This window comes from Citrus sinensis, chromosome 7, assembly GCF_022201045.2.
Source record: "Citrus sinensis cultivar Valencia sweet orange chromosome 7, DVS_A1.0, whole genome shotgun sequence".
Lineage (NCBI taxonomy): Eukaryota > Viridiplantae > Streptophyta > Magnoliopsida > Sapindales > Rutaceae > Citrus > Citrus sinensis.
Window position 1 is genome coordinate 11,805,133 of NC_068562.1, and position 23,867 is coordinate 11,828,999.

At 32.6% G+C, this 23,867-nt stretch overlaps 3 protein-coding genes across 3 annotated transcripts; 1 reads left to right on the forward strand and 2 right to left on the reverse strand.

The window, feature by feature from the left end:
- Positions 1-6,144: 6,144 nt before the first annotated feature.
- LOC102620662 (phosphatidylcholine:diacylglycerol cholinephosphotransferase 1-like) lies at positions 6,145-8,220 on the reverse strand. The gene is made up of 3 exons (XM_006465257.4): positions 7,644-8,220; positions 7,053-7,190; positions 6,145-6,571 (listed from the first exon to the last, which is right to left on the reverse strand). The coding sequence occupies exons 1-3, from the start codon at positions 8,046-8,048 to the stop codon at positions 6,263-6,265; spliced, it is 852 nt and encodes a 283-aa protein (XP_006465320.2). The 5' UTR covers positions 8,049-8,220; the 3' UTR covers positions 6,145-6,262.
- Positions 8,221-10,506: 2,286 nt separating this feature from the next.
- On the reverse strand, positions 10,507-13,803 carry LOC102620590 (SNF1-related protein kinase regulatory subunit gamma-like PV42a). The gene is given in 3 exon segments (XM_006465417.4): positions 10,507-10,993; positions 11,853-12,204; positions 13,178-13,803. Coding segments are annotated over 3 exon segments (1,143 nt in total). The 5' UTR covers positions 13,636-13,803; the 3' UTR covers positions 10,507-10,660.
- Positions 13,804-14,861: 1,058 nt separating this feature from the next.
- On the forward strand, positions 14,862-17,115 carry LOC102620301 (protein TOO MANY MOUTHS). The gene has a single exon (XM_052444164.1). The coding sequence runs from the start codon at positions 15,482-15,484 to the stop codon at positions 16,958-16,960; it is 1,479 nt and encodes a 492-aa protein (XP_052300124.1). The 5' UTR covers positions 14,862-15,481; the 3' UTR covers positions 16,961-17,115.
- The last annotated feature ends 6,752 nt before the right edge of the window (positions 17,116-23,867 follow it).

Sequence of the window (23,867 nt, forward strand, 5' to 3'; positions counted from 1 at the left end):
TAAATGTACTAAAACAACTTCATAAAAGTCGCTACCTAGTTGAAATTATTCAAGCTCTCACATCCATGTTCCATATGTTTCAAAACGGATCACATTTTCGAACAGTCAATGAGATCGATTTGCCGAAGTTATTTTCTCTTAGTGGTGTTTGATCTGAAGAAAAGTAAGAAAATGAGAAGAGAGGAAAGTGGGACAAAAATGGAGAGGAGAGTCTATTGAAACTCTTTTCTAATGTTTCATTTGTAACAAAATTATACAAAGAAAGGAAATGTCCTATTTTTTATTTAGACAATTTCACCCTATAGTGTTACACTTTCAATATTTATCATAGATATACTGTAAAAAAATAAAACAATTAAATTTATTTAGTCTACTATATAAATAACTAATAAAATATTATTTTGAATAATATACTTATATTTTTAATCACTCTATTTAAAAATGTTTATTAACATAATTTTATCTTATAATTAATTTAATTTGTTTCTAAATAAATTATGACATAAATAAATAATTTTGTAATTAATATATTATGATTTTAAAATTTTATTTGAAAAAACCAAAAAGGAAGCAGAGCTGCCATCAGAGCCGCTGCCTGTTGTTGCTTGCAACCATCGTACTGGTTGCTTGCAACCATCGTACCATCTCATTTCAACTCGAGAATCATATGAAAATTATTAGAAATTGACAATCTCTAGATTGAAGCAACTTATTTGGCCAAAATATTTGATGTTTGTCTGGACCTGGGAAAGTAAAAAAGTTTTCAAAACTTTTTAACTAAATTTGAAGAACATAGATCCATTTTAAACCTTTATGATAATGATATGACGTTGCTTGTTGGCTACCAAGTCCAACCGTACCGGCAGTGACATTTCACACACCAAAGTCGACGACAACAACTGTCACCCGACGACTGCAACGGTGACTTGTTGATGACTGTTAAATTTATAATTTTATTTTTGTAAATTAATTAAATAAATAAAGTGATTTTATTAAATTGTTTAAATCATTACTTTAACTTTTATTAATATAAATTAATTATCTACAAATTAAATTGATAAAAATTAAATTGTAAATATTAATTATTTGATAACGTAGAACAAGTTAATAAAAGATTGAATGAGTAATTTTGGATGTTTTGTCTTCTAATAGAAGAGGAATTTGAATTCCTCACTTTTGGTGAGGAATCAAAATTCTACATTATGATGTATATTAAATTCTGATAGAAATTAAATTCTTATAAATTATGATCTAGTGATCTACCAAATAATAAAAATAAAAAAGAAATTCAAATTACTTTTCTCTTCCTCTTCCTCTACTTCCAACCAAACACTACTTTAGGTTAGTTAAATCTCCACTTTCTTGAATGTACACATTTCTATCGTTTAAAACGATCAACGGCAGGTCAATGGTGGCTTTTTCTTTGAAGCAAGTTAATGTATTGCAACTTTACATGAAAATTATGCTAAAAACGTGACACAAGAGCCTTGTGTGAATGCAATCTTATAAATGAACATTTCATGGGGGAAAAAAAAAAAGAATCATATGTTTCATAATGCCGTAGTTTCATTCTTTTCAAATCAAAGACAATTTATCTTAAAAAATTACAAAAACAAAGACAACTACGGAAACTGATAGCCATCTACTATTACCTTCCATAGTGCGTGTGAGGATATTTTTCAAGTTTGGGAGTAAAACCAATTCAAAAAAAAAAACACATTTCAATGCACTACATGATAAAATATGTTATATTGGAGTCTGTGTTTTTTTTATTTTTATATCTTTTAACTTGTTCTTAATTTTAATATGATAAAAAATCTTATGTGTGTGTGCGCGCACGCGTGTGTGCATGCACATATTTATTATCTCATAAATTAGTTTATTCAAAAAGTGTCTATTGATTTTTAATCATAAATTTGGAGTTTAATATAGAAAATGCAATATTATTCTTCCAAATTATAATTAAGATACTAGCTTTATATAAATTGAAGAAAAACTTGCATAGAATTGTCCCACACTTTTTAGAGTCCATTAAATTTAATATTTAAAAAAAAATCAGTGGTTCTTATGGTAGAACTCATTGCTCTACCACATAAGAGAGTATTAGTGACTTGTCCCACCAGCTCAATGTGAAATTTTAAAATACATTAGAGGTATCATATCAATCATACAAAAAAAAATGATATTGTGGCATATATGTATTTATTTTGAAAAACCACCATATAAATGGTAATTATATTAAATTCAATTACGCATGTTATACAAATATTAGTTAGTTGTATTACCTATGATATATTATAGAATTTTTCTAACTCAATATACTAAAGTGATGTAACAATCTCACACAAGTTTCCTTTTCTTTTCTTTTCTTTTTTAATTAATATCGCATCATTGTCATCACATTTTCGAGTTACTTGAAAGAGAAATTTCTGTCTTACATATTGAATTTTAAATCCACAAATGTCAATTTTTTTCTTCTCCTCCCAATTTTCTCTAAATTAAGAAGTGTTGAATATCTTACAAATTTGCTTTCCTGTGCAAATGAAGAATTATTTGTTTTTTTTTAAAATTAATATGTATTACATGATTAGAAATTTGGACCCGGCTGCCTTCCAACGAGGGGAAGATGCCCCTTATTTTGTCATCATTTCCAACAGCCGTAGGATATCTGGGCACATGATCTAATGGCTCCAGTTTGATAGCTTTAATTATGTTTTAAATTGGCAACCGTTTAAGACGGGTTACGTGGTACTTTAGGGTTTTAACAAATGTTCGTGCAATTTGAGGCAGCAAAAAAATTGAAAAGTGGCAATATAATTTTGTATATAATGATTGGGTTAATATTATGGATATAGAGAAGTGGCAATATAATTGTAGCTATAAGTATAGCAGTGGTAATTAGTTATTTAAAAAAAAAATCATCAAATTTGGAAATTGTTATTTGTAATGAATGTAGTTCGTGTGCTTTGAGCTTAGACGAAGCAGAAAATCGAAAGTGAGGTTCAGACTAAAAAGATAATGTGTAACTTTGTCCAAGATTGAAGGTAGGTCAAAGTGAAAAGCAAAAAGCATGCCATATAGAGATTAATAAGGAAACTACAGTAGATACCAGCGTTGCAGAAGGAAGTAGAGGAATGGAAAGGAACTCTGGATTCATTAGCTTTTTGTAACTTAAAGGTTGCTTATGTTACAAGAGGTCTCTCATATAATTTCCATGAGAACTCAATGACTTCCAACTTCTCAAGAACTTGAATCGATGTCAATCACTGACTTACCCCTTACATAGAAACCAACAATGCATCCCACTCAATCATTGTCTATCACTTGCCTCTGCAAATTACAAAGGCCCGGATACATGGGAGCCATAATAAATTTCAACAAAAAATCTCCCGCACCTGTACTTACTCATAATCAACTCCCTTCAAATTTTCACAAATCTTCACACCTATCCTTTACAACATCATTATACACTGAAATGTTCATTACAAGCAAACCAGCTGAAATTTTACGGAGTAACACAAATGAATTACAATAGTAAAATGCTAATTTACACAACTTTTTTCCTATTCCTTCCCCACATGATAGATTATGATCAGCTTCTTATAAAAAATTCCCATGTGGGTTCGAACTTCATTCAACCGCCACGAAATGCCAAATAATTCCCTATACAACAGGACGCTGTCAGCAGCATTATTCGTCAATTGGGGATGATTAAATTCATTACGAGGCATGACAATAACCTGGCTCCTACTTTGATCTCCTTCAACAATAGACCCCTAGTTGCCCTTTTGCTGTGCAAGTAATTTTTCTACATATAGACCTTTCGCATTGACAGCTTATGAAAATCCACAGTTACAAATCTAAAACAATGCCTACCAACAAAAAGCAGTGTCATTTCACCATTCAGTTTTATTTTATGGTGATACATATTAACAAAAATCTCAATGGACAAGGTAAAGTGGTTAAACGGATTAAGTATGACAATACAACCCACTATAAAGGCATTTTCTATATTCTTTCCATAAAACACCTTGTCCTACATACAACATAATGCATACCTCAACAACCAAACTCCTTCAAATCTTTTTGCTCTTCCAATTAAAATAATGAAATGCAAATGACTGAATAGCTTTTCTCAAAACCTATATTTTAATTATCTTTTGACCAAGAGCATATGCACTCGCGACTCAGGAAATAGATAACCAAAAAGCGGGACTGACTAGGATAAAAAGCAACAATATTCATTAAGGCATTAAGCAAGCAACCATAAGTATAATGAAAGTGAAAGGCCGTATCATGCATTACAATATCGCTGCAATGCAATCTACATACACAAAGATGACATTCGTACCCAAGCATGCATCAAATATGCTTGCAGGTCAGATCTCTCCAGTGGATCACCAACCTATGCACTACTTTTTCTATAGAGACATACCTCTTCAACCAAAATAAAGACATTGTCTTCTAATAATGACCAAGCCACGACATAAACTGACATAAGAAAACTTCAATCTGCAAATGCACAGTCAACACTTCCTTTGTAATGACGTATTTTAGTACGTACAGACTAAACAGAAGTCCAATGATGGGAATAATAATAGACCAACGCAATGAATCATCTAATTACAAATTCATTATCACCTGCTGCTACTCCAACTATGTTGCAATGTTTAGTTGCTTCATTCTAGAAATGGCGGAACCTTCATGTCTGCAAATGCAGATATTGGTATAAAGTCGTGACATTTTATGCATGTCTATTGACATACTTATAGGATAAACGCATACCTCCAACTATGGAGAGAGGACAATCAGTGTCTTCAACTACTTCTCCATTTCCTGATAACAAAAATTAATAGGTTATAGTATAAGTAACCAGCAGAATAAGCCAAATAGCACAAGAGCAACAGAGAGAAAAGCATTTTTGTTAATGGATATGCAATAGTTCTGCCAACCACGGGCTGATAGACTGAATAAAAACACGTCATGATTGTTGCAATGTCTAACCATTCAATCAGCTAAAATAATTGATTGAACGTTGTATCCCACTCTATGCTTAAATGTATAGAAAAGTATATGTAAGTATTCACCATACAGATGCATCATGGTAGGAACATTAGTCCAAAGGGAACAACTACAGGGAAGTGACCTCAAGTGATGATAAATCAATCATACTTAAATGAGGATGTGTTAATGCATAAGTAATACAAAACACAGTCGATTGCCAAACAAAATTTCTTCATGGCAGCGAGATTTCATAAATTCAATTTCCAACAGCTTCTCTATCTTAAAGGAAACATACAAAGAATCAACAGAAACATACTGAACCTAAGCAGGATGAAGCCTGCGATTTAACTCTTCATATAGTCTATAACATGCAAAACCATTTACAATATCCCCTAGAAGAACCATAATCGGCGTCCAATGTAAATCTCAAATATTTACCTTTTTGTTCATGTAATCGGCGTCCAAACGCGGCTGATCGATCACCGAATTTGGGTTGTTGGTGTCAATATTGTACTGTTTTTACCACAATGCCACAATCGCAACCGACGCACTGCTTCCAATTGATGCGCACACTTTTCGAATTAACATTATTATTTTTCTTTTTCTTATTCAGTTATTCACACTGTTTTTACCAGCCACACCATTTACATTATTTTATTACCTGTCCATTTTTCAGTTGTTGGATTTCACTACTCTTCAATCGGATGGCCACAAGACGACAAAATAATAGGTACCTTCCAACCGATGGGAGGTAGTTTTGGCCTAGAAATTTATTCTCCACCCATATATCCAACGGAAAAAATATATTTCTCTCTTTTTATTTTTAGTTAAGAGAGAAATATAAGAAGTTTTCAAAGGGAGTCGAATGTCAAGAGTGTGGGCTCAAACGAAGAACTAGTAAAAAGCAACTTAACGCCTGGCCTCAATTGCACGAACAATAACTGGTCCATATTCAACTTCTAGTGGTGGTCCTCGAATCGAATGAATTACAAATATTACTTTAACTGCCTCTCCTTTTCTTTCAAGATGCATTAGCTTTTCCTACCTTGGTTTGATTTTAATTTTTACAAGTTTTTTATTTTGATTTACAAGAAATCCCATTAGATATACACATGATAATGATGCAAACTGATAAGGATATTAACAGCAAAAACAAGAACAAAATTACTAAAGACGTAAAGTATCTTTACAAAAATTAAAAAAAAAAAAGAAAAAGAGTAAGCCTAAAGCATCCAAATTTTTTATTGCCCCGTTTGTTTCAACTTAACAGAGATTCTTTAGCAGCACTTCCCATTTTGCTTTTGCTCTGTTCGTATTTTCCAGCAAGAGAGTCGAATAAAATTCCAGCACCGACACCAACAGCCAAATCTATTGTATAGTGACCTCTTGTGCCCAGCAACCTTACAGCTTGAAGAACATTAAGCACATCAAAAAGCCATGCCATTTCCCACCGGTGCATTCTCCGCATATCAAGTGATGCAATCACAGACCCTGCAACATGGCCTGAGTAAAATAGGAAAAACGATACGTTCCCTACTGGAAAATCCACGCCAGAACCCAAAAATCCCTGAGAACGATGAGCAACAAGTGACTGAATCGTCAATAGAGCTATAATACACTGCTTATGCTATTGAATGTAACCCAAAGAAACCACAAACGAGAAATTGTACACTACAAAATTTTAGTCTTGGCTGAAATCAAGAGAGAATCTCGTCCCTTTTAAGAATTAATTTTTCCATTGGAAGCTATTTTCCTATAATTTCTAGAAGCTTACACCAAACATAGACACTCTTTCATTAACTTATACATTCGTAGTCACCAGTCACGGTTTACCGTAGATAATTTTTTCATTACTTACCAATTACAGGCATGTATCTACTCCCTTTGTTTTAATAATATCCCAAGAAAGTACTACTAGTTAAATCACTAAATTTTCTTTTCTTGGCAACCAAACCAAAATATTGATTCCATGATGACTCAAACGAAGCAATAAAGGGCATTGGTGTGAAAAATGTAGTTGAACTCATGAAGTGAGGTTGAAAATGTACCTGAGGCAACGGAAGCTGTGTGGAGTAACCAAGAATTCCGCGGAAAGTGAACATGAAAAGCGCCGAAATTGTGGCTCTTGGCCGGCCTTCAATCAGCCAAGTCCACAGTATGTAAGCTGTTTGCATCCCCACAAACGCCTAATAAATTATGCAACATTACCCAACAAATACATAACATATTACATTAGAGTGCTGTGAATTTTACGAAAAATAGAAATGAATAAAATAAACATTGCATGTGCATATCATATCCAATTGATTGATATGTCTCTGTCAGGAAATGCAATTGCATGTGAAATTCTAATTCCAATCCAAACAAAAAGCACATTAAAAAAAAAAAGAGAAGAATTTTTTTTAAAAATCTTATTCAATTGTCATTAATGAAAATAATGAGGCTGATTAAACTAATCTTGAAATTTCTTGTTCTAGCCACAAAACCATTAAAAACAAAGAAACCCCTACAGCTAAAACCAAAGATTGTAAAAATTTATAATCTTCTAAAATAAATAAATGATGATAATAAATCAATAAATGAAAAAAAAGAAAAGAAAAGAAAAGACTGCATGTGGTGTCAATGATGAAAAGCGGTACCGTATTGAGGGCTGCAAACAGAGTATTAAGCTGAGGCGAAGAAGAGAGGAGGCGATGCAAGGGCCGGGTGGCGATGAACCCAAGATCGAACGGGGGGGAAGAATCGGGGACCATGCGGAGAGTGTACTCGACGCCCATGAAAAACAGCAACCCCATTGCGAAGACACAGGGTATCCAATGGTGCCTCGCCACGTACACGGCATCCTGTAAAGTCCAGCTCAAGAACGACGCTCTCCCATTCCCAGAACCACCATTGCCCATTTTCTTGCCACCGATGATCTCGACGGCACCCTTAGTGGCAGCCCTGTAATAAGAATCTCCGTTAACGCCGTTAGCAGCTAGTTTATTGGCCGGACGTCTGTGGAGGACAGCGGAGGAGCATTGGGTGAGTGTGGCGCCGTTCATGGCTGTTAAAGTTGACGGAGGAACGACACATAGTGAGAGGTATACCTCGATGAATCTTATAATAATACAACATGAGATGGGCTGCGGAGTTTACAAAGAGTTCATATGTCGGCGAGAGAAAACATCAAAGCGCGTGAATGTATTGAATTTTGTTTTTTTTGGGTTAATTTTCTTTTTAATTTTGTAATGTTAGATCAAATTGAATCAAATTATAATCAATTAACCTATAACTCCAGCCGAATGCACTGTTATTATTAATATTATTTTTTTCCTGTCAACTTTGGAGGCTTGATGCGCGGAGATAATAACGCGTGCTTGAAACTCGCTGCCACTGGAAACGCGCTGTATCTATACTAGCCACTAAATAATTTTGTCATAGTAACAATAGTTATTTTAAATTTGATTTTAATAGGATGGTTTATATGAGTTATGAAGTAACGATCTAATTAAAGTGGTAGTGTTTTTGGGTAAATTATTTAACATTTTTTTAATTTTTTTTTCTTTTGGTTACGAAAAGAGGTTATGACTATTAATAGTAAAAGAAATTAAAGATCAACTTACCAACGATTTATATATACCAACAATATTGCAATAACGTTATCAAATTTTTTACAAATTCACATTAGTTTCAAGAGAGATGATATTAGGGGTCAATTTAATAAAGTTGTGGTTTCTAAAATAATATTTGCTAATTATGTAAAACTAATAATCATTTTGTTAAATAGAAACAGTTAACTAGTTAAGTGTTTTTTTTTTTTTGGTTAAATTTAAGCATTGTAAATTTAAAAACAATTCATAACGGTTTCGGAAATTTTGTGGTGAAATTGTTGTGACAATGCATCTGTCCCATGTGTATGTAATAATTATGAACAAAATTATATTTCATTAACGAGTATATAAAATTTCAAATTAATTTTTTTTTAATTCTTTTCGAGAAAATATTGCTTAAAAATTATTGCCCCCGGCCCCCGGCCCCCGGGCGGGCACTCTCATTATATCATTAATAATTGAAATCACAATTAAATTCCTCCGGAAGAAAAAGGTACCCATGGGGTCATTTCGTGTTATCAAAATTCAACGTGGACATGGACGGTGACGCAGGAATCACGCGGCTTGATTTAATTTCTTATCTTTTTTTAACTTTATTTACGTGGCCACCAAATTAAAAAAAAACACGTGGCCACTTTAAATCATTCGTTACTGGATTTTTGACTTGATCAGCATAAGAAAGTTCTAGTTTCCTCGACTGATTTATTCTTTATCTAAAGTTTAGACTTATTTAATTTGAACAATTAGCTAGATCTGAAAAAATGGCCGCTTATTGTTCATGACATGGCTGATCAGTGATCTGATCACGTCTGTATAAATTATTCAAAGTCGAGCGACATGATCCATCCGGCATTAACAAGACAAATTAATAATTCTTTTTAATCGTAGAAATTAGAGTTTGATCGTCTATCTTATATTGAATAAAGTATTTCCAAATTTCTATTGACTTATTTGACGATAATAAAATAATAATAATTTGAGATTAATGGATTGAGATTTTGTTTTTGAATCCATCCAAAATGCCTTATATTACTTAAGAAGAGGCTCATCATATACTTGCCAACAACCAATTTTAATTAGATAATGTGGAATTTTGGATTAATTTACAGTTTCTTTTCTCAACCATCATTATTTTACTTTAAAACTAGTGTCGAAATGAAGTGTGAAAAATGAATTGCGAAAATTTTAATATCAAGAATGAAGTGTGAAAAATGCATCCACCAGACCACCACCAACAAGGAGTGATTTGATTATGCTTTTAATTTAATAGCCTCAAATATACAACGTGGATTGGATCGGATAAGCAAAAACTAAACGATACAATTTCTTTTCTTTGGACACCTCACAAACTCTAAAATTTGAATAAACCAAGCTAAAGATAAGATCACATGACCTGACAGTAATTAATTCATCAAGCAAGCGGAGTCATTAAAATTGATTGATTAGATTATATAGTCCGGGGAAGGCGGTAGTTGATCTAGCTAGTCGAAAAGTTGTAGGTAAAAGAGTCGGTCGATCACGTTCAATACATTATAAAATTGAAAGGTGACACACCAATATCATTCGTAATCAACATGAAAAAGGAACAACAATTCATTTGCGTTGCTGCTAAATTTGGTTTTGAAAAAGGCAATCAAGGATGGCAAAGCAAGTGTGCACTCCAAGAGCAGGAACAGCGCTATTATTTATTCACACTGGAAATCGACGACAATAATCAAGGGCCGTTGGATCAATTCATTCGTAGTCATGGGGCCCCAGCAGCCGATTGTGATGAGTATTTCTTGTTCACGAAGAAATGAGATTGTGTGTGTCGAGTAATTTTCAATTCATTAGGCTTTGCTGCGTCGTGGGTTTTCTTTAAAAGTCTTAGCTACTAATTATTAATTACGATCATGCATTCATCTTAGCATCAGTGCTCAACTACCAGCTCAAATTTGCATAACCGAGATTCCCAACAAAGATGAATCCCTTGACATCTTAAAACAAGTGCAATTAACAACTTACACTACGACTTGCCAAAAAAAAAAAAACATAACTACTTATATCAATCCTTTAAAAACATTTCATTGAAAATCTGCTAAGATAGAGGTTCTTAATACCCTGATCATGTCTGTGAGAGAGACTAGACCGAGGAGTAAACGCTGTTGGTCAACAACCCAAACTCGGTGAACATGTTTGGTAAGAGCTTTACCGATGACTTCGGAGAGAGGAGAATCAACTTGGCATGTAAGAAGTTCTCTTTGTTGAGTGGTGTTGGATTCCGAAAACAAAGGGCTCGTTAAAACTTGCTGTGTAAATTCTAGTGCCGTTAGAGGCAACCATGTCTGCAGCACTGCATAATGGCAGCCCCTTAAATCTGATGCAGAAAATGTACCTATAAGTCGCCACCCGTTACCCTGAAAGAAGAGATCAAAGATATAGATATGCACTAGACTGAAAATCATGAATGGGATGCATATTATGAAAGAATTCATCAATCCCTGCGAAGTCAATAATAATGTAATAACTTGTTTGCCACATAGATCTATTTGATAGTTTGCAGCACTTCTGAGTGACAAGCTTACTTGCAAATATATCATCCTTTTTTTCAATTTCCTCCGTACTTCAAACTAGTCAATTTGATTTTTACTTAGCTAAGCTAGCGCAAAAGTCAAAGTTGATTGTTGCTCTATGTCTGGAGAATAGCCATTTCCATAATACCAGACAATTAATTTCCCCTATTTTGGTTGTTGAGATCCTTTTCTTACCAAACTAATTGAATTTCTCTCAACATTAGGTTTTTTGTACCAAAACATGCCCCCACAATTTTGCAATGTGATTAGGTTTCTTCTGAGCCACTTTTCATACACCACTGGTGATTCATGCCAAACTTTGCCCACACAAGAACATGTTAATCGGTCAGATGGTGCATTATACATGCACAGATCATTTAAAGTTAACGACATTTGTTCTAGATTTCAATCATTTGACATTGACTCGGACACAGTCATCTTTATCATGAAGTGGGTCTATCTACTCCATTTCTCGTGATATTGATTCCTTGCCAATCAGGATTTCTTACTAAAAACCTAATTAAGAAACAATATCATAGCAAGCAAAACAAAATAAAGTAATGTTTTTCACCGACAAGGAAAAAAAAAGAAAAGATAAATGCGTGTCACTTATTCTGTAATTTTATATTTAGCCAACTGTAATAGAAAAATGAAAAAATTGATTTAAGCCATAGCTAAAGAGAATTTAAATTAGATAACTTACATTTATGAGCTTCCTGGGATCTTATTCAGTGGCACCTGAGGATTTAACTATCGGAACGGCATGAAGCAGAGCAGCCCTCATGCACTTGATGGCATCAATAACTTTTGTTGATTCAGTAATCGCAAAAACATTTTCATTCAGGGCTCCTAATTCTCTGATAGAATGTGAAGTAATGTCCTTTAGTTCAGAGGCATGGTTCATCATGAATCTCAACAAGTCCATTTGTGTGAGCATTTGATAGCTAGATGCAGATTCCACAAGTTCAACTCCTGAAATGTTCTCCATTCGGCTGTCCATTGGTACCAAAGCTCGATGAATTCCCTTGCTGAACACTTCCATACAGTCAAGTATACTGCATATACATCAGCTTAAAGCAACGAATTGATTAATTGATTTCAGGAATTAATACATAGTGCTATCTAGACTGCGTGATCTCATACCTTAATTAGCTAGTCACTTGAATGAGGCCAATCAATCAAGCCAAATCACGGACTAACTAATTAAAGGCATGTTTGGTAGTGAGATGGGGCAATTGTAGCTTTAAGCTACAACACCAAAACGTTTGGTAAATATTAACTACTGTAGTAAAACTAAATTATTTCACCACTCGTACGATTATATGTATGTATGTATATATACACATATAATATCTTTATCATTTTTGTTAAAATATTATTTAAAACTGATATTCACTATACAATATTAACTTTTATGTTATAAATACAGTTTTTTTCCACTTAAAAGCTACAACAAATCAGTATAAAAAATGTCCTAACTCTTGCATCTTACAATTTTATGACTATAGAAAGAACAAAATGTTATATCGAATTAAAGAGAGAAGTTCACACACACACGCACCCTTACATGTGCTCACACACACACACTTTAAGGAGAAGATCCTCACTTCGATAGACAAAGGCATCCTCACTCCATTCAAGTAAAGATATCAATAAAATATAAAATAAAAATAATGATTTTAACACATTTTTATCTGTTAGTGTATCAAAATCTTTTTTTTTTCAGTGGCATCCTTGTTTCAAGGAAGTGAAAAAGAATTGATATATATAATGTTAACATATGAATCATTAATATAATCCATTTGCATTATATATATATAAACTAGACGCTAATTAAACTAATTATAGAGAGCGAAAAAGAATTGACTGATTTTGACTCATAGAAAATTGACGAGAATTGCCAAATATCGATCAAATGTTTAATAATTCATAGTATTCATGTGTACACCATCATGTTCAACTTGTTAAATTGATACGATAGGTCTGGAGTTCAAGTTCCGCTTATTAATTGAAGTAATGCAAACTTACCTAGTATTAGGACTTAAAGTCCACAAACTCAAGCCCTCGGGGCAATGCCCAATGATGGACGAAACAGGGGCTGACATTTTCTTATCAAGATCATCAGGGGCATCATCGCTACCGTTCATTTGATCATCACCAGCTATGTGAGCCAATATATCAAGCATAGTAAGCATCCCTATGTAGTGTTTCCTCACAGCCCCAGTCTGCTTATCCGACTCCATTATCATTGACCCGCCAGCGCCGATCCACTGCCCCGGTGGCGCCGCCACCGGTACCGCCACCACCTTGTTGGCCACCAATGCGTTCATTGTGTGAGCCAAAGACGCCGTATGCGGCACCTCAACTATCCGCCTCTTCTCCGCCGTCAAGTCCCTCACTTTAGCCTCCCTCAGCAGCCGCTGGTTTTCATCGGCTGCGTGTTTTCCAGCTGATGATATGGGGTCTTGCTCTTTCGTTTGCTGCATTCTTGAAGATGGGATTGAAAATTGAAGTGAAGTGCACTAATGGGTTCGCAAGTGATGTGTGTTATTATATGACGCGTATGATTTTGAGTACGTTTCGTGCATGCGCCGCACGTGGCGACGAAGGATTACGCATCATTGCATGGCTAAGCAGTGTCTGCCACGTTGAATAGTTGTAGTTCCTGTTTGGTATGGCTTATTTAAGAGGCATAAGTACTTATTTAATCGTATAAACACTTTTTAAAATTTTTTATGGTGTTTGGTTATTTTTTTAGTAGAGTTTTTTAAGCTTAAATAAGCTAATTTACATCTACTAGCAAAAGCCCAAAATTTGAGCTTTTAGGAGTAGAGGTTATAGAGCTTTTCTAAAAATATATAATATAAAAAATATCACATAGTTTAATGGTTCAAAAGTACTTTTTTTATTGCAACCAAACACCCAATGACTTTTTATCCAAAAACTCTATTGGTATAAGCTCTACTACTATAAGCTCTATTTAATAAGCTGTACCAAACAGAGCCGTAATGACAAAACGATAAGCTTGTTATCAAGCACGTACATGGCTCGTGGAGTGGCTCATTTATCTTCTCTTTCTCTAATTTTCTACTATTTTTGCTCATTCTTTTTCTTTTTTCTTTTTCTTTTTTGGGGTAAGGGCTAATGATAAAATGTTCAATAAGAGAAATTTATCGTCCCTTACAAAAGTAAAATAAAATATTGCAGCAACTTTTTAAATCACTGAAAAATTGAAAATTAACTTTAAAATATGAGAAATAGAATTATATTAGATGTCAAAAAATTTTAGAGTTAAACTATTGACACCTCCCACAATTCTCATAAAAATTATTGTACTCATCTTAATACTAAAAATACACAATTTAAAAAATAACCAATCTTCTTATGTTTAAATCTTTCGACTTTCAGAAATTTTATTATTATTAAACCTTGTTTACAATTTTGATATCTCTATTCTTTGCTTTAGACTTTCTATTTCTACAAAACTAAAAAAAATAGTAACTTCCCTAAAATAAAAATAATTAATATGAAAAAAAAGAAAGTAAAAGAAAGAGATGAAACTCCATACTAGTCTCACTTGATTTAAACCTAACTTACTGTGTATATGTATAATTTCTTTAATGAGTTGCTCCTTGAGCATCTTCATAGAAGGAGCTTCAAATATTTATAAAGTTTAGAGAAAACAAATTTATAATTTATTACATTGTTTAATTGTTAGCGCATGAGCTTAGTGTAAGATATATTTAGTGGCTTTTAATATGTCCTTTAAATTTAAGTACATAATTGATCATTGCTGAACCAACAAAAAAAAAAATTAATGTTTCAGGTTTGTGCATAGATGGGAGAGAGAAAAGAAAAGCTCATAAACATGTACAAGTAAAATAGATCGACAAGAGTGGAAAAAATTAAAATTTAATAAGTGTTTTACGAGATTAAAGAAAGGTGTCAATAGTCGAACCAAAATTTTTAGCTGTGCCCATTTGAGACATTAGCCCAATACAATGGTATTACAAGGCCCAATAAGAAACAAGATTGATCCACGACTATAACCCACCCGAGCAAACACCGACCCGATAGCTCCAACCCGACGTGGGCAAAAATCCCGTGAAACGCATTAATGCTGATGGCGTCACTAATGCATTAATTCCTAGCCCCCAATTCTCGTGAAGCCATAACTAGTTTCACTTCATTCCATGCCACAGCCGCTCTTTTTGTCACTGCATCTCATTAATACACTGACCCATTTCATTAACTCCACCGTCACCTCTATATAAATCAAATGCAAGCCCAGTTAAAAGGAAAACAAATGCGCGCTTACAAAAAATTAAAAAAATGGCACAACATTTCTCAAAACGAACACCTCTGGTTTTGGCCTTCATTTGTGTTTTACCATTTGCTAGGCCTTTCACGGTCATAATGCAAGATTCCGGCGGATCCTCGGGCCTTGTCGATGGGCCGCAGACTGGGTTCTCGATGAACAAGGATGGAGCCCGAACCGAGCCCAAGGAGCAAGAGGCTGTCTACGACATAATGCGGGCCACAGGAAACGATTGGGCCACCGAAATTCCCGACGTGTGTCGCGGCCGTTGGCACGGCATCGAGTGCATGCCGGATAAAGAAAACGTGTACCACGTGGTGTCGTTGATGTTTGGAGCTTTATCTGATGACACTGCTTTTCCGACTTGTGATCCGACCCGGTCTCATATCTCACGATCCATCACCAAGCTTCCTTACCTTAGAACTTTGTTCTTTTACCGTTGCTTCACTCACAATCCCCAGCCAATCCCAGCATTTTTAGGTCAATTGGGCCAAACGTTGCAAACTTTAGTGCTTAGAGAAAACGGGAACGTGGGTCCAATTCCTAGTGAATTAGCAAATCTCACCCGTTTAAAAGTCCTTGATCTTCACAAAAACAATCTCAACGGTTCGATTCCAGTTTCTTTAGGCAGGATCAACGGTCTGAGGTCGTTAGATTTGAGTGGGAACAAATTAACCGGTTCGATACCCAGTATAAGCTTCCCAGTTCTAAATGTTTTAGACTTGAACCAAAACCTTCTTATGGGTCTGATCCCATCTAGTCTCGGAACGTGCCATTCTTTAATCAAAATCGATTTTAGCCATAATCGCCTCACCGGCTCAATACCCGATTCGATTAGCAATCTAAGAGACCTCATTCTCTTGGATTTAAGCTATAATCATCTCTCGGGTCCATTTCCTATATCTATTCGAAATTTAAATTCTCTCCAAGCCTTGATTCTAAAAAGTAACTCAATGGGTCCAATAACAATTCCTAATTATAGTTTCATTGGCGTGAGAAACTTAATGATACTTATTTTATCAAACATGAATTTGCGCGGTCCAATCCCCGAGTCACTAGGCCAGTTACCAAATCTTCACGTACTTCATTTAGATGAAAATCACCTCAATGGCTCAATTCCCAGCAGTTTCAAAAACTTGAAGCATGTTAGTGAATTAAGACTAAACAATAATCAATTAACAGGGCCACTTCCATTCGAGAGAGAAATGGTATGGAAGATGAAGAGCAAGCTTAGACTTAATAACAACTCAGGTCTGTGTTACAATGCAGGTAGCGGTTTCGAAGACGGTTTAGATTCATCGATTGATTCGGGTATCGGTTTATGTGACTCGGGTAAACCGGGTTCAGCAAGATCAGTGCAACATCTCGGCACCCTGGAAGAAAATATAACGGGAACAATAAATACATCAGTTGGTACAGTGCATGATACTTCTAATTTTGTTAGGTCGCTTCAGTTAATATCAGTTGTTTTGATGATTTTATTTTCGTTGTAAGAAGCTAAATGAAGGGGTGTAAAGTAGTATAAAGTATAGTGCAATACTACGTCTTATAAATTTGTTCTTTCAAAGTAATTTATAACAAGCACCTGTAACGTTTTAAAGTAATTAAGATGAGCCACTTCGGCCTTGGTCGGAGTGGTGGGCTGCTGTTCAAGCCTCACAAAAGCATTTGTGGGGGCTAACGTGCTTATTTGTTTAATATTTCAAAAATTACCTCTCCCTCGTGCAATACGAGTGGAGTATGGACATTCCTCTTCTGTAAGGGATTATTTATCTAGGCATGTACTTCACAGAATTCAATGTAATAATATAAGTTCCAATCATGTATTTCTGATTGTAAATATCAGTGTAATATATCTGCTATAATAGCAGTTGTAAATATCTGTGTAATGCAGTAATATGATGATTAATCAGTATTAAAAAAAAAAAAAAGTAATTAAGATGAACTTGGTGGGATTCTCGCAAAGTATCGTTATCAGAATCAATATCTTAGCTTAGAGTGGCGATTGATCCAACTGAAAAGTAATTTCATATTAATTTATGGGGTAATTATCTTTTAGTGGGAGAAATTTTTTAAATTAATTTTTGTAGTGGGGTCAATTTTATAAACGACGAGCTGTGGAGCTGTGGGGTGATAAGATATAGCTAATGGAAGGTGTGTAGGTACTTTTTAATAGTGAGATATTTTTTAAAATGGAGTAAATTTGATGGTAATAACTGTAGAATGGAAATTGATGAATGTTTAATGATAAATAGTTGTAAGTCACATCATTTTTAAATGTTTAAGTAATTAAATTATTTTTTCCTATAGAGTTAAATCATTTTTTTTTAATTTCTATATTTGTATCCAAATTGACTGATGATTAGCATATGATTACTTTCACAAATGCGAGGTAACAAAAACAATCAATCAATTTAACCACAAAATTTAAATTTAGTCAACCAACACCTTTAAAGTAAAAGCATCTCCAAAAGGCTCTTTAAATTTTACTTTTTAAATATCTATTTGCTTACATATGAGACAAATAGAAGAGTGAAAAAATATTTATTCTTCAAAAGACTCTTTAAATATAAATGAGTTAATATTATTTTTTTTTTTAAAAAAAAGTCAATAGTAATTAAAGTATCTCTCTCTCTTTCTCCAATTAAAAGCTATAAAATATAAATTGAAGAGAAAAAAAGTAACTCTCCAAATTTGAAGAGAGAGAATCATTTCTTATTTGAAGAATTTTAATTAGAGTGTCTTTTGAAATTTTAAATATTGATATGACTTTTTAAATAAATAATAAAATTTTATTTGAAAAGTCTTTTAGTGGTGTTATAACAGGCCGGGAGCAGCCAAACTTAGTGCACGGCTAAAGAGAAACAAAAAGCAGCTGGGCTCCAAACACCTTGGCAGCCCAGCTGCCACACATCTGGCCGAACCAGGCAAAAATGAAAATGGGCTAGGTTGTAGGCCTGGTGTACTTGGGCTCTGGTTCAATAATCTAACCGACGTTGTATGTATATGTGTATGTGTGTATCCAAGATGAATTAATAATGCTGTAAAACTTTTTTTTTTTTCCCATAATGATGCTAAACAGTTTACAATTTTATAAAATTCTATTATCGACGTAGTCGACTCGTCCTAGATTTTATGTCAGGATAAAAAAAAAATTGTATATATAAATATTTAATATACATATCAATTGTTATATGGTGCGGAATCACCCATTTTAACAAAAGTATTAGGATTCCAATTGGAACCGCTGACTTTAAACTCAATGACTCATAAAATCTGTGCACCGTAAATCCTAGCATTTGCATTTTTATCCAACGTCCCGCTAAGTCTCACACTCTAATCCTAGCTAGTTAGTTTACTTTCAAATCATGCGTGTCTATGGCCTTCCCTTATTGTCATTACATGATTCCTAAATAAAAATTATATATAGTTTTGTCATTTTTAACATTTGGTTATACTTAAAGGCTAGTCAGCGTCGATAGTTTGACCAACTTAATTTGCATAAAAGCAAGTCAAATAAGTATGAGATTAAACTTAATCATATTGTTGAAGTTGTAACCGAATACATAAGTACGAGTTTCTTGCAACATAAGATGGCAAATTTAATCTCACCGACATTTTTATAGAAAAACATATATTATATTAAACTTTTATGAATATTAATTTCCAAACTAATTCAGTCATATAATGCACGGATGCACGTGCACCAGAGAGATGCAAGACAGCTTCCATTGAAATTCACTACAGGATAGAGAGAGAGAGCAGTCAGCAGATACAAAATAATACAAAATACATGCGTCCTACAATAACATAAAATGCATGCATCCTAATTATAAATTAAGGCGGTGAGCTTTTAGTATAATAAGACAACGATAAAATTTATTAAACATGTGAAGAATGGTTATATGCATAGGACATGGATAACGTAAGGAAGAATATCTATAGGATTTTGTATTATTGTTGTTCAATTAATTCCTTTTTATCTTAAGATATTAGAGAAAAATAGAATTGAGATCAATGCGTGAGACATAGTAGCCAATATTATTAGATGCTTAGGACTCATTTGGGAATCCTTTTGAGAGATTGAAAAGTGATTTTGAAACTAGAATTGAGATCAACGAGTTGGATACAATAGCCAATATTAGTGGATGCTTGTTGACCTACACGATTATACAGTCTTTTGATTTTGATGATAACAAACTATGTATTATATTCATGGGTAGAATAGAAAATGTGTGTATTTCAGATATATTGTATCCATGTGAAAATAAGCTCAAGGAATTCAAATGCACAAAACTTATCAAGATAAGAACAAGCATTAAGGGTACCAAGTTTAGATATCTTATTTTGTAAAGCTTATATGAACAAAAATGCACAAACAAAGATCTTAAAAGCTCAATTTTTTTTCATGGTATTTTCAAGAAAAATCTTTTGTAAGGAAATTTGATTTCATGAAATAAGTTACTTCAAAATTTATGAACTCAATAAAAAGTGATTTGATAATTCATATGTTTTAATCCTAAAAATTGAGCTATTTGTGTTTTGCAAAATTTTTGGACAAAAATGTGCTTTATGGACTCAAATGGCATATTGCCGGTCTTGAAGCGGCTAACCGACTTCGATCAAATAAGCCCCTAGAATCAAATGGCATATCGCCAGTCTTGAAGCGGCTAATCGACTTCAATTAGATAAGTCTCTGGAATCAATTGATAACTTCAAAATGGTAAACCGACTTCGGTCAGAAGAGTTTCTAAAAATAAAGTAAAATAACAACTTGCAACGAAAATCCGAGAGCGCAAAGAATTCAAATTCTACCATAAGAGTAACTTGCCACAAAAGCAAACACAAATTAGTTTCAATGCAAGGGGTAAATTGATAGTGCCCAAAGAGTCAATAACAGCTAATTTTCTTATTCAAACTACAAAAAACCAAGTCAACCTCATTTCAAATGTGCTTGCTCATCTTATTCATTGTCTTCTTCAATCTTTATCAAGCTTAATATGTTTCATACAAATCACCTCGAGCATTTTGCTTATTTATATACATTGATTTATCATTGTGCTACAACTTGCTATTATATTTCTTTGAGAGTGCAATCGTTGTGAACTTTAATTCCATATAAAAAACTGAGTGATTGTAAGTGTGGAAAACACTTGAGAAAGAGGTCGGTAATCATCTCAAATTTTAAAGGTCTATTATCACATTGAAAGTCAATTTTATACATCTTGAAGCCTTGGGTTGTGAGTCTTGTATAGTGGAATGCTCAAGTGCGGGTTGCTTGAAAGCGTTGATATAGGTAGGTTTTGTTGAACTACGTAAAAAATCTTGTGTTTGCTTTCCTTTCCCTTACCTCTTTAAATTTATTTATTGTTGTATATATTGTTGTTAGTTAGTTGAAGTATAAATTGGTACTAGACTATAATTTTATTGATTGATAATTTTTAGAAAATCAATTCATTCTCCCTTTTGGGTAGCTTAACTTGAATTTCGATGCTTGGGGTTTATTTAGAAACGCTTTTGAGAGGTTGAAAAGTGATTTTTAAAAATTAAAAATTAATTTTAATATTAGAATTTTTTTTAAATATGACTTTTAATAAAATCACTCTATTGTATAACGGATTTCGAAAAGCAAGAAAGAAGTGACTTTTTAAAATTTGAATTTGACAATTAATTTTATAGTTAATGAAATTTTATTCATATATCCTCACATATATTATAAAAATTCAAAATTATCCTTATTATTATGAAATAAGAATATTAAATTTAACTAGATTATTGTTGCCAAATATATTAAGATAACAAAATAAAAAATAAAATTAATGATATAAAAATATTTCCTCTAGTTATCAATTATTATATATACATAATAAATAAATATTTTATATACATGTTTATAAAGGCCAAAGTAAATTTTATTCATGATTATATCTATTTTAGTTATCTGTATTCTTGCAACTGTTTAATAATAAAATTTATCAAACACATACATGAATTTTTAAAATAAATTTTACCAAATATTTAACTGATTACCTTCAAAACTAATTATTTAAATAACATAGTTAATATTAATTATTTTAAAAACCACACATACGCTATTGGGGATGTTTCAAAAAAATCGAACCACCAAAGCATATAAATATGAGAACAACGAGAGGGCATATTAGGCATAATTAAGTGAGCCACAATTTTACTTAAGGTTAAAATAGTAAATACAACAATGGGGTTTTGAGAGAATTATTGAGGAGGGCCAATAGCTCAAATTAAGAGTACAGAACTTGTGCAATGGTCTATGCACAAGTTTCCTCGAGGAAAACAGAAAATATAAATAAGAATAGGAACATTTTAAACACTTATAAAATAATGGAGTACAAAAAAAAATTCAAAAAGATATATCTAGAAAATCGACTTCTATAAAAAGAAATTTTCTATACTAGAAATTTGATTCCGCCATCGGAAGATATTTCAATAAAATCCTCCTTTTAAAATTATAAATTTAACCCTAATTAAGTTTAAAATATTATATATTTTAATTTAAGATGGGTGTTTCTAAAAATAGTATAACTTGTGTATACATTTAATGGGGGTAATTTTAGAAAAGATCAAAAGACGTTTAAGAATTAAGAGGTTTTCAAAAAGGGCACTCATAGTCCAACTCAATGGTTTTTGGATGTGGGCTTGGGCTGCTATTTATTCTTTAGCCCACGTCAATATTAGTAAATAGTCACATATTAAAGGGAGATACTGATCATGGCGATTATGGCATAATTTTCCCAATCTGATTATTTGCATGCCTGTTATTTTAAGTAATCCATCTTTTATAAAGTGTGCATTCAACATTTTATAATGCTGAAAAAAATTTTAGGATACTGTAAAATATTTTTATAATTTTGTAAAATAACAAATTATTTTATAATTTTGTAAAATATTAAGTTTATGCCGTATAAATTGCGAACGCGCACGTGTGTGTAGACACACGCACACTAGATACTCTAGTCAAGAGTGTAGAAAGATTTCTTTGTTTTGCTCTTTACTTCCATTTCAAATGTCCTTAAATGGAAATTACAAGATCAATGGATTTATTGTCTTTTTTCATCAATATATACATAGACAGAAACGAATAGAGACACTATTTATTTATTTTGTAGGGCTCACTTCACCACAGCACACAATTAGCTTTGGTATTCTTTTCTTCTCTGACATCAATCATTGGTAGGCCTTCCAACTCTATAATTAAATTGGATCATAGATTATTATTATTATTTTTTAAAACAAAAGAAGCATATAAATATAGGCAAATATAGCTATATATTTGCTGCTACAACGCCCTCCTTAAAATTATCAAATCAACTAATTATTATTATTATTATTTGTGGCCTTAAAAGATGCTTTCTAGATATTCAGTGATGAGATTGTGAAATAGATGTGAATTCGATGGATGTAACAACAGTATTTGAAAGTGAAGTCTAAAAAAAATTATAAAGTATAATGAATTATTTTATTTATTTATGAAATAAGAATACTACATTAATTATCGAACAATAAAATCAACAAATATTTTTAATAAACACTAACATAATATTCATTTAGTATTTTAATCATAAACTGTCGGATTCATTAATACAACGTCACGTAATAGTATCACTCATAAAGGTGAAATAATATATATATATATATATATATATATATATATATATATATATATATATATCACTTTATTTTCCTCTTTTGAATCCCAAAAACATAACTTCTTAACGACTACTTGCTTTAATTTATCCTTACAAATTTTGGTTCTGACATATGAAGACCAATGATGCCAATTGAAACACACATCACAGCTGCTACATGAAGATTATGTAACAACGTTTTTGACTTTAAGCTAATGTTTTTTTGTCGCTTATTTTCAATCAAATGAAAGCACCGAAGCACACTAATTGTTTGTACTGTTAAACGCCGCAATCATTGCAACTAATTTTTTCTTTTTTTTATTTGTATTGTAATTGATTAAACAACCCACCCACATATTTTAATGCAAATTTAAATTCCGATACCCAATAGTTTTTCATCCAAATATTTTCATTTTCTTGGATTTTTCTTTAATGGGACTACTTTTACTTTTTGGGTACATATTTCTTGAAACAATTATGTTAAATTGTTTCAAGAGAAATGCGATGATAAATTTCAATATGTTGCAAATATTTTATGAATAATACATCCCCTAAAAGTCTTTTTCAGTTTCGTTAAATGTCTTATTAATACTGATTACCCTATTAACATATTATTTTAAAATTCACAATTCACGTAAAGAGACTGTTGGCAAATTAAATATTGACCTATTTTTAGTTACATTATATTTCAGCTTATCAAATTATGTTAAAAAAATAAATAAATTTATGTCTTCTT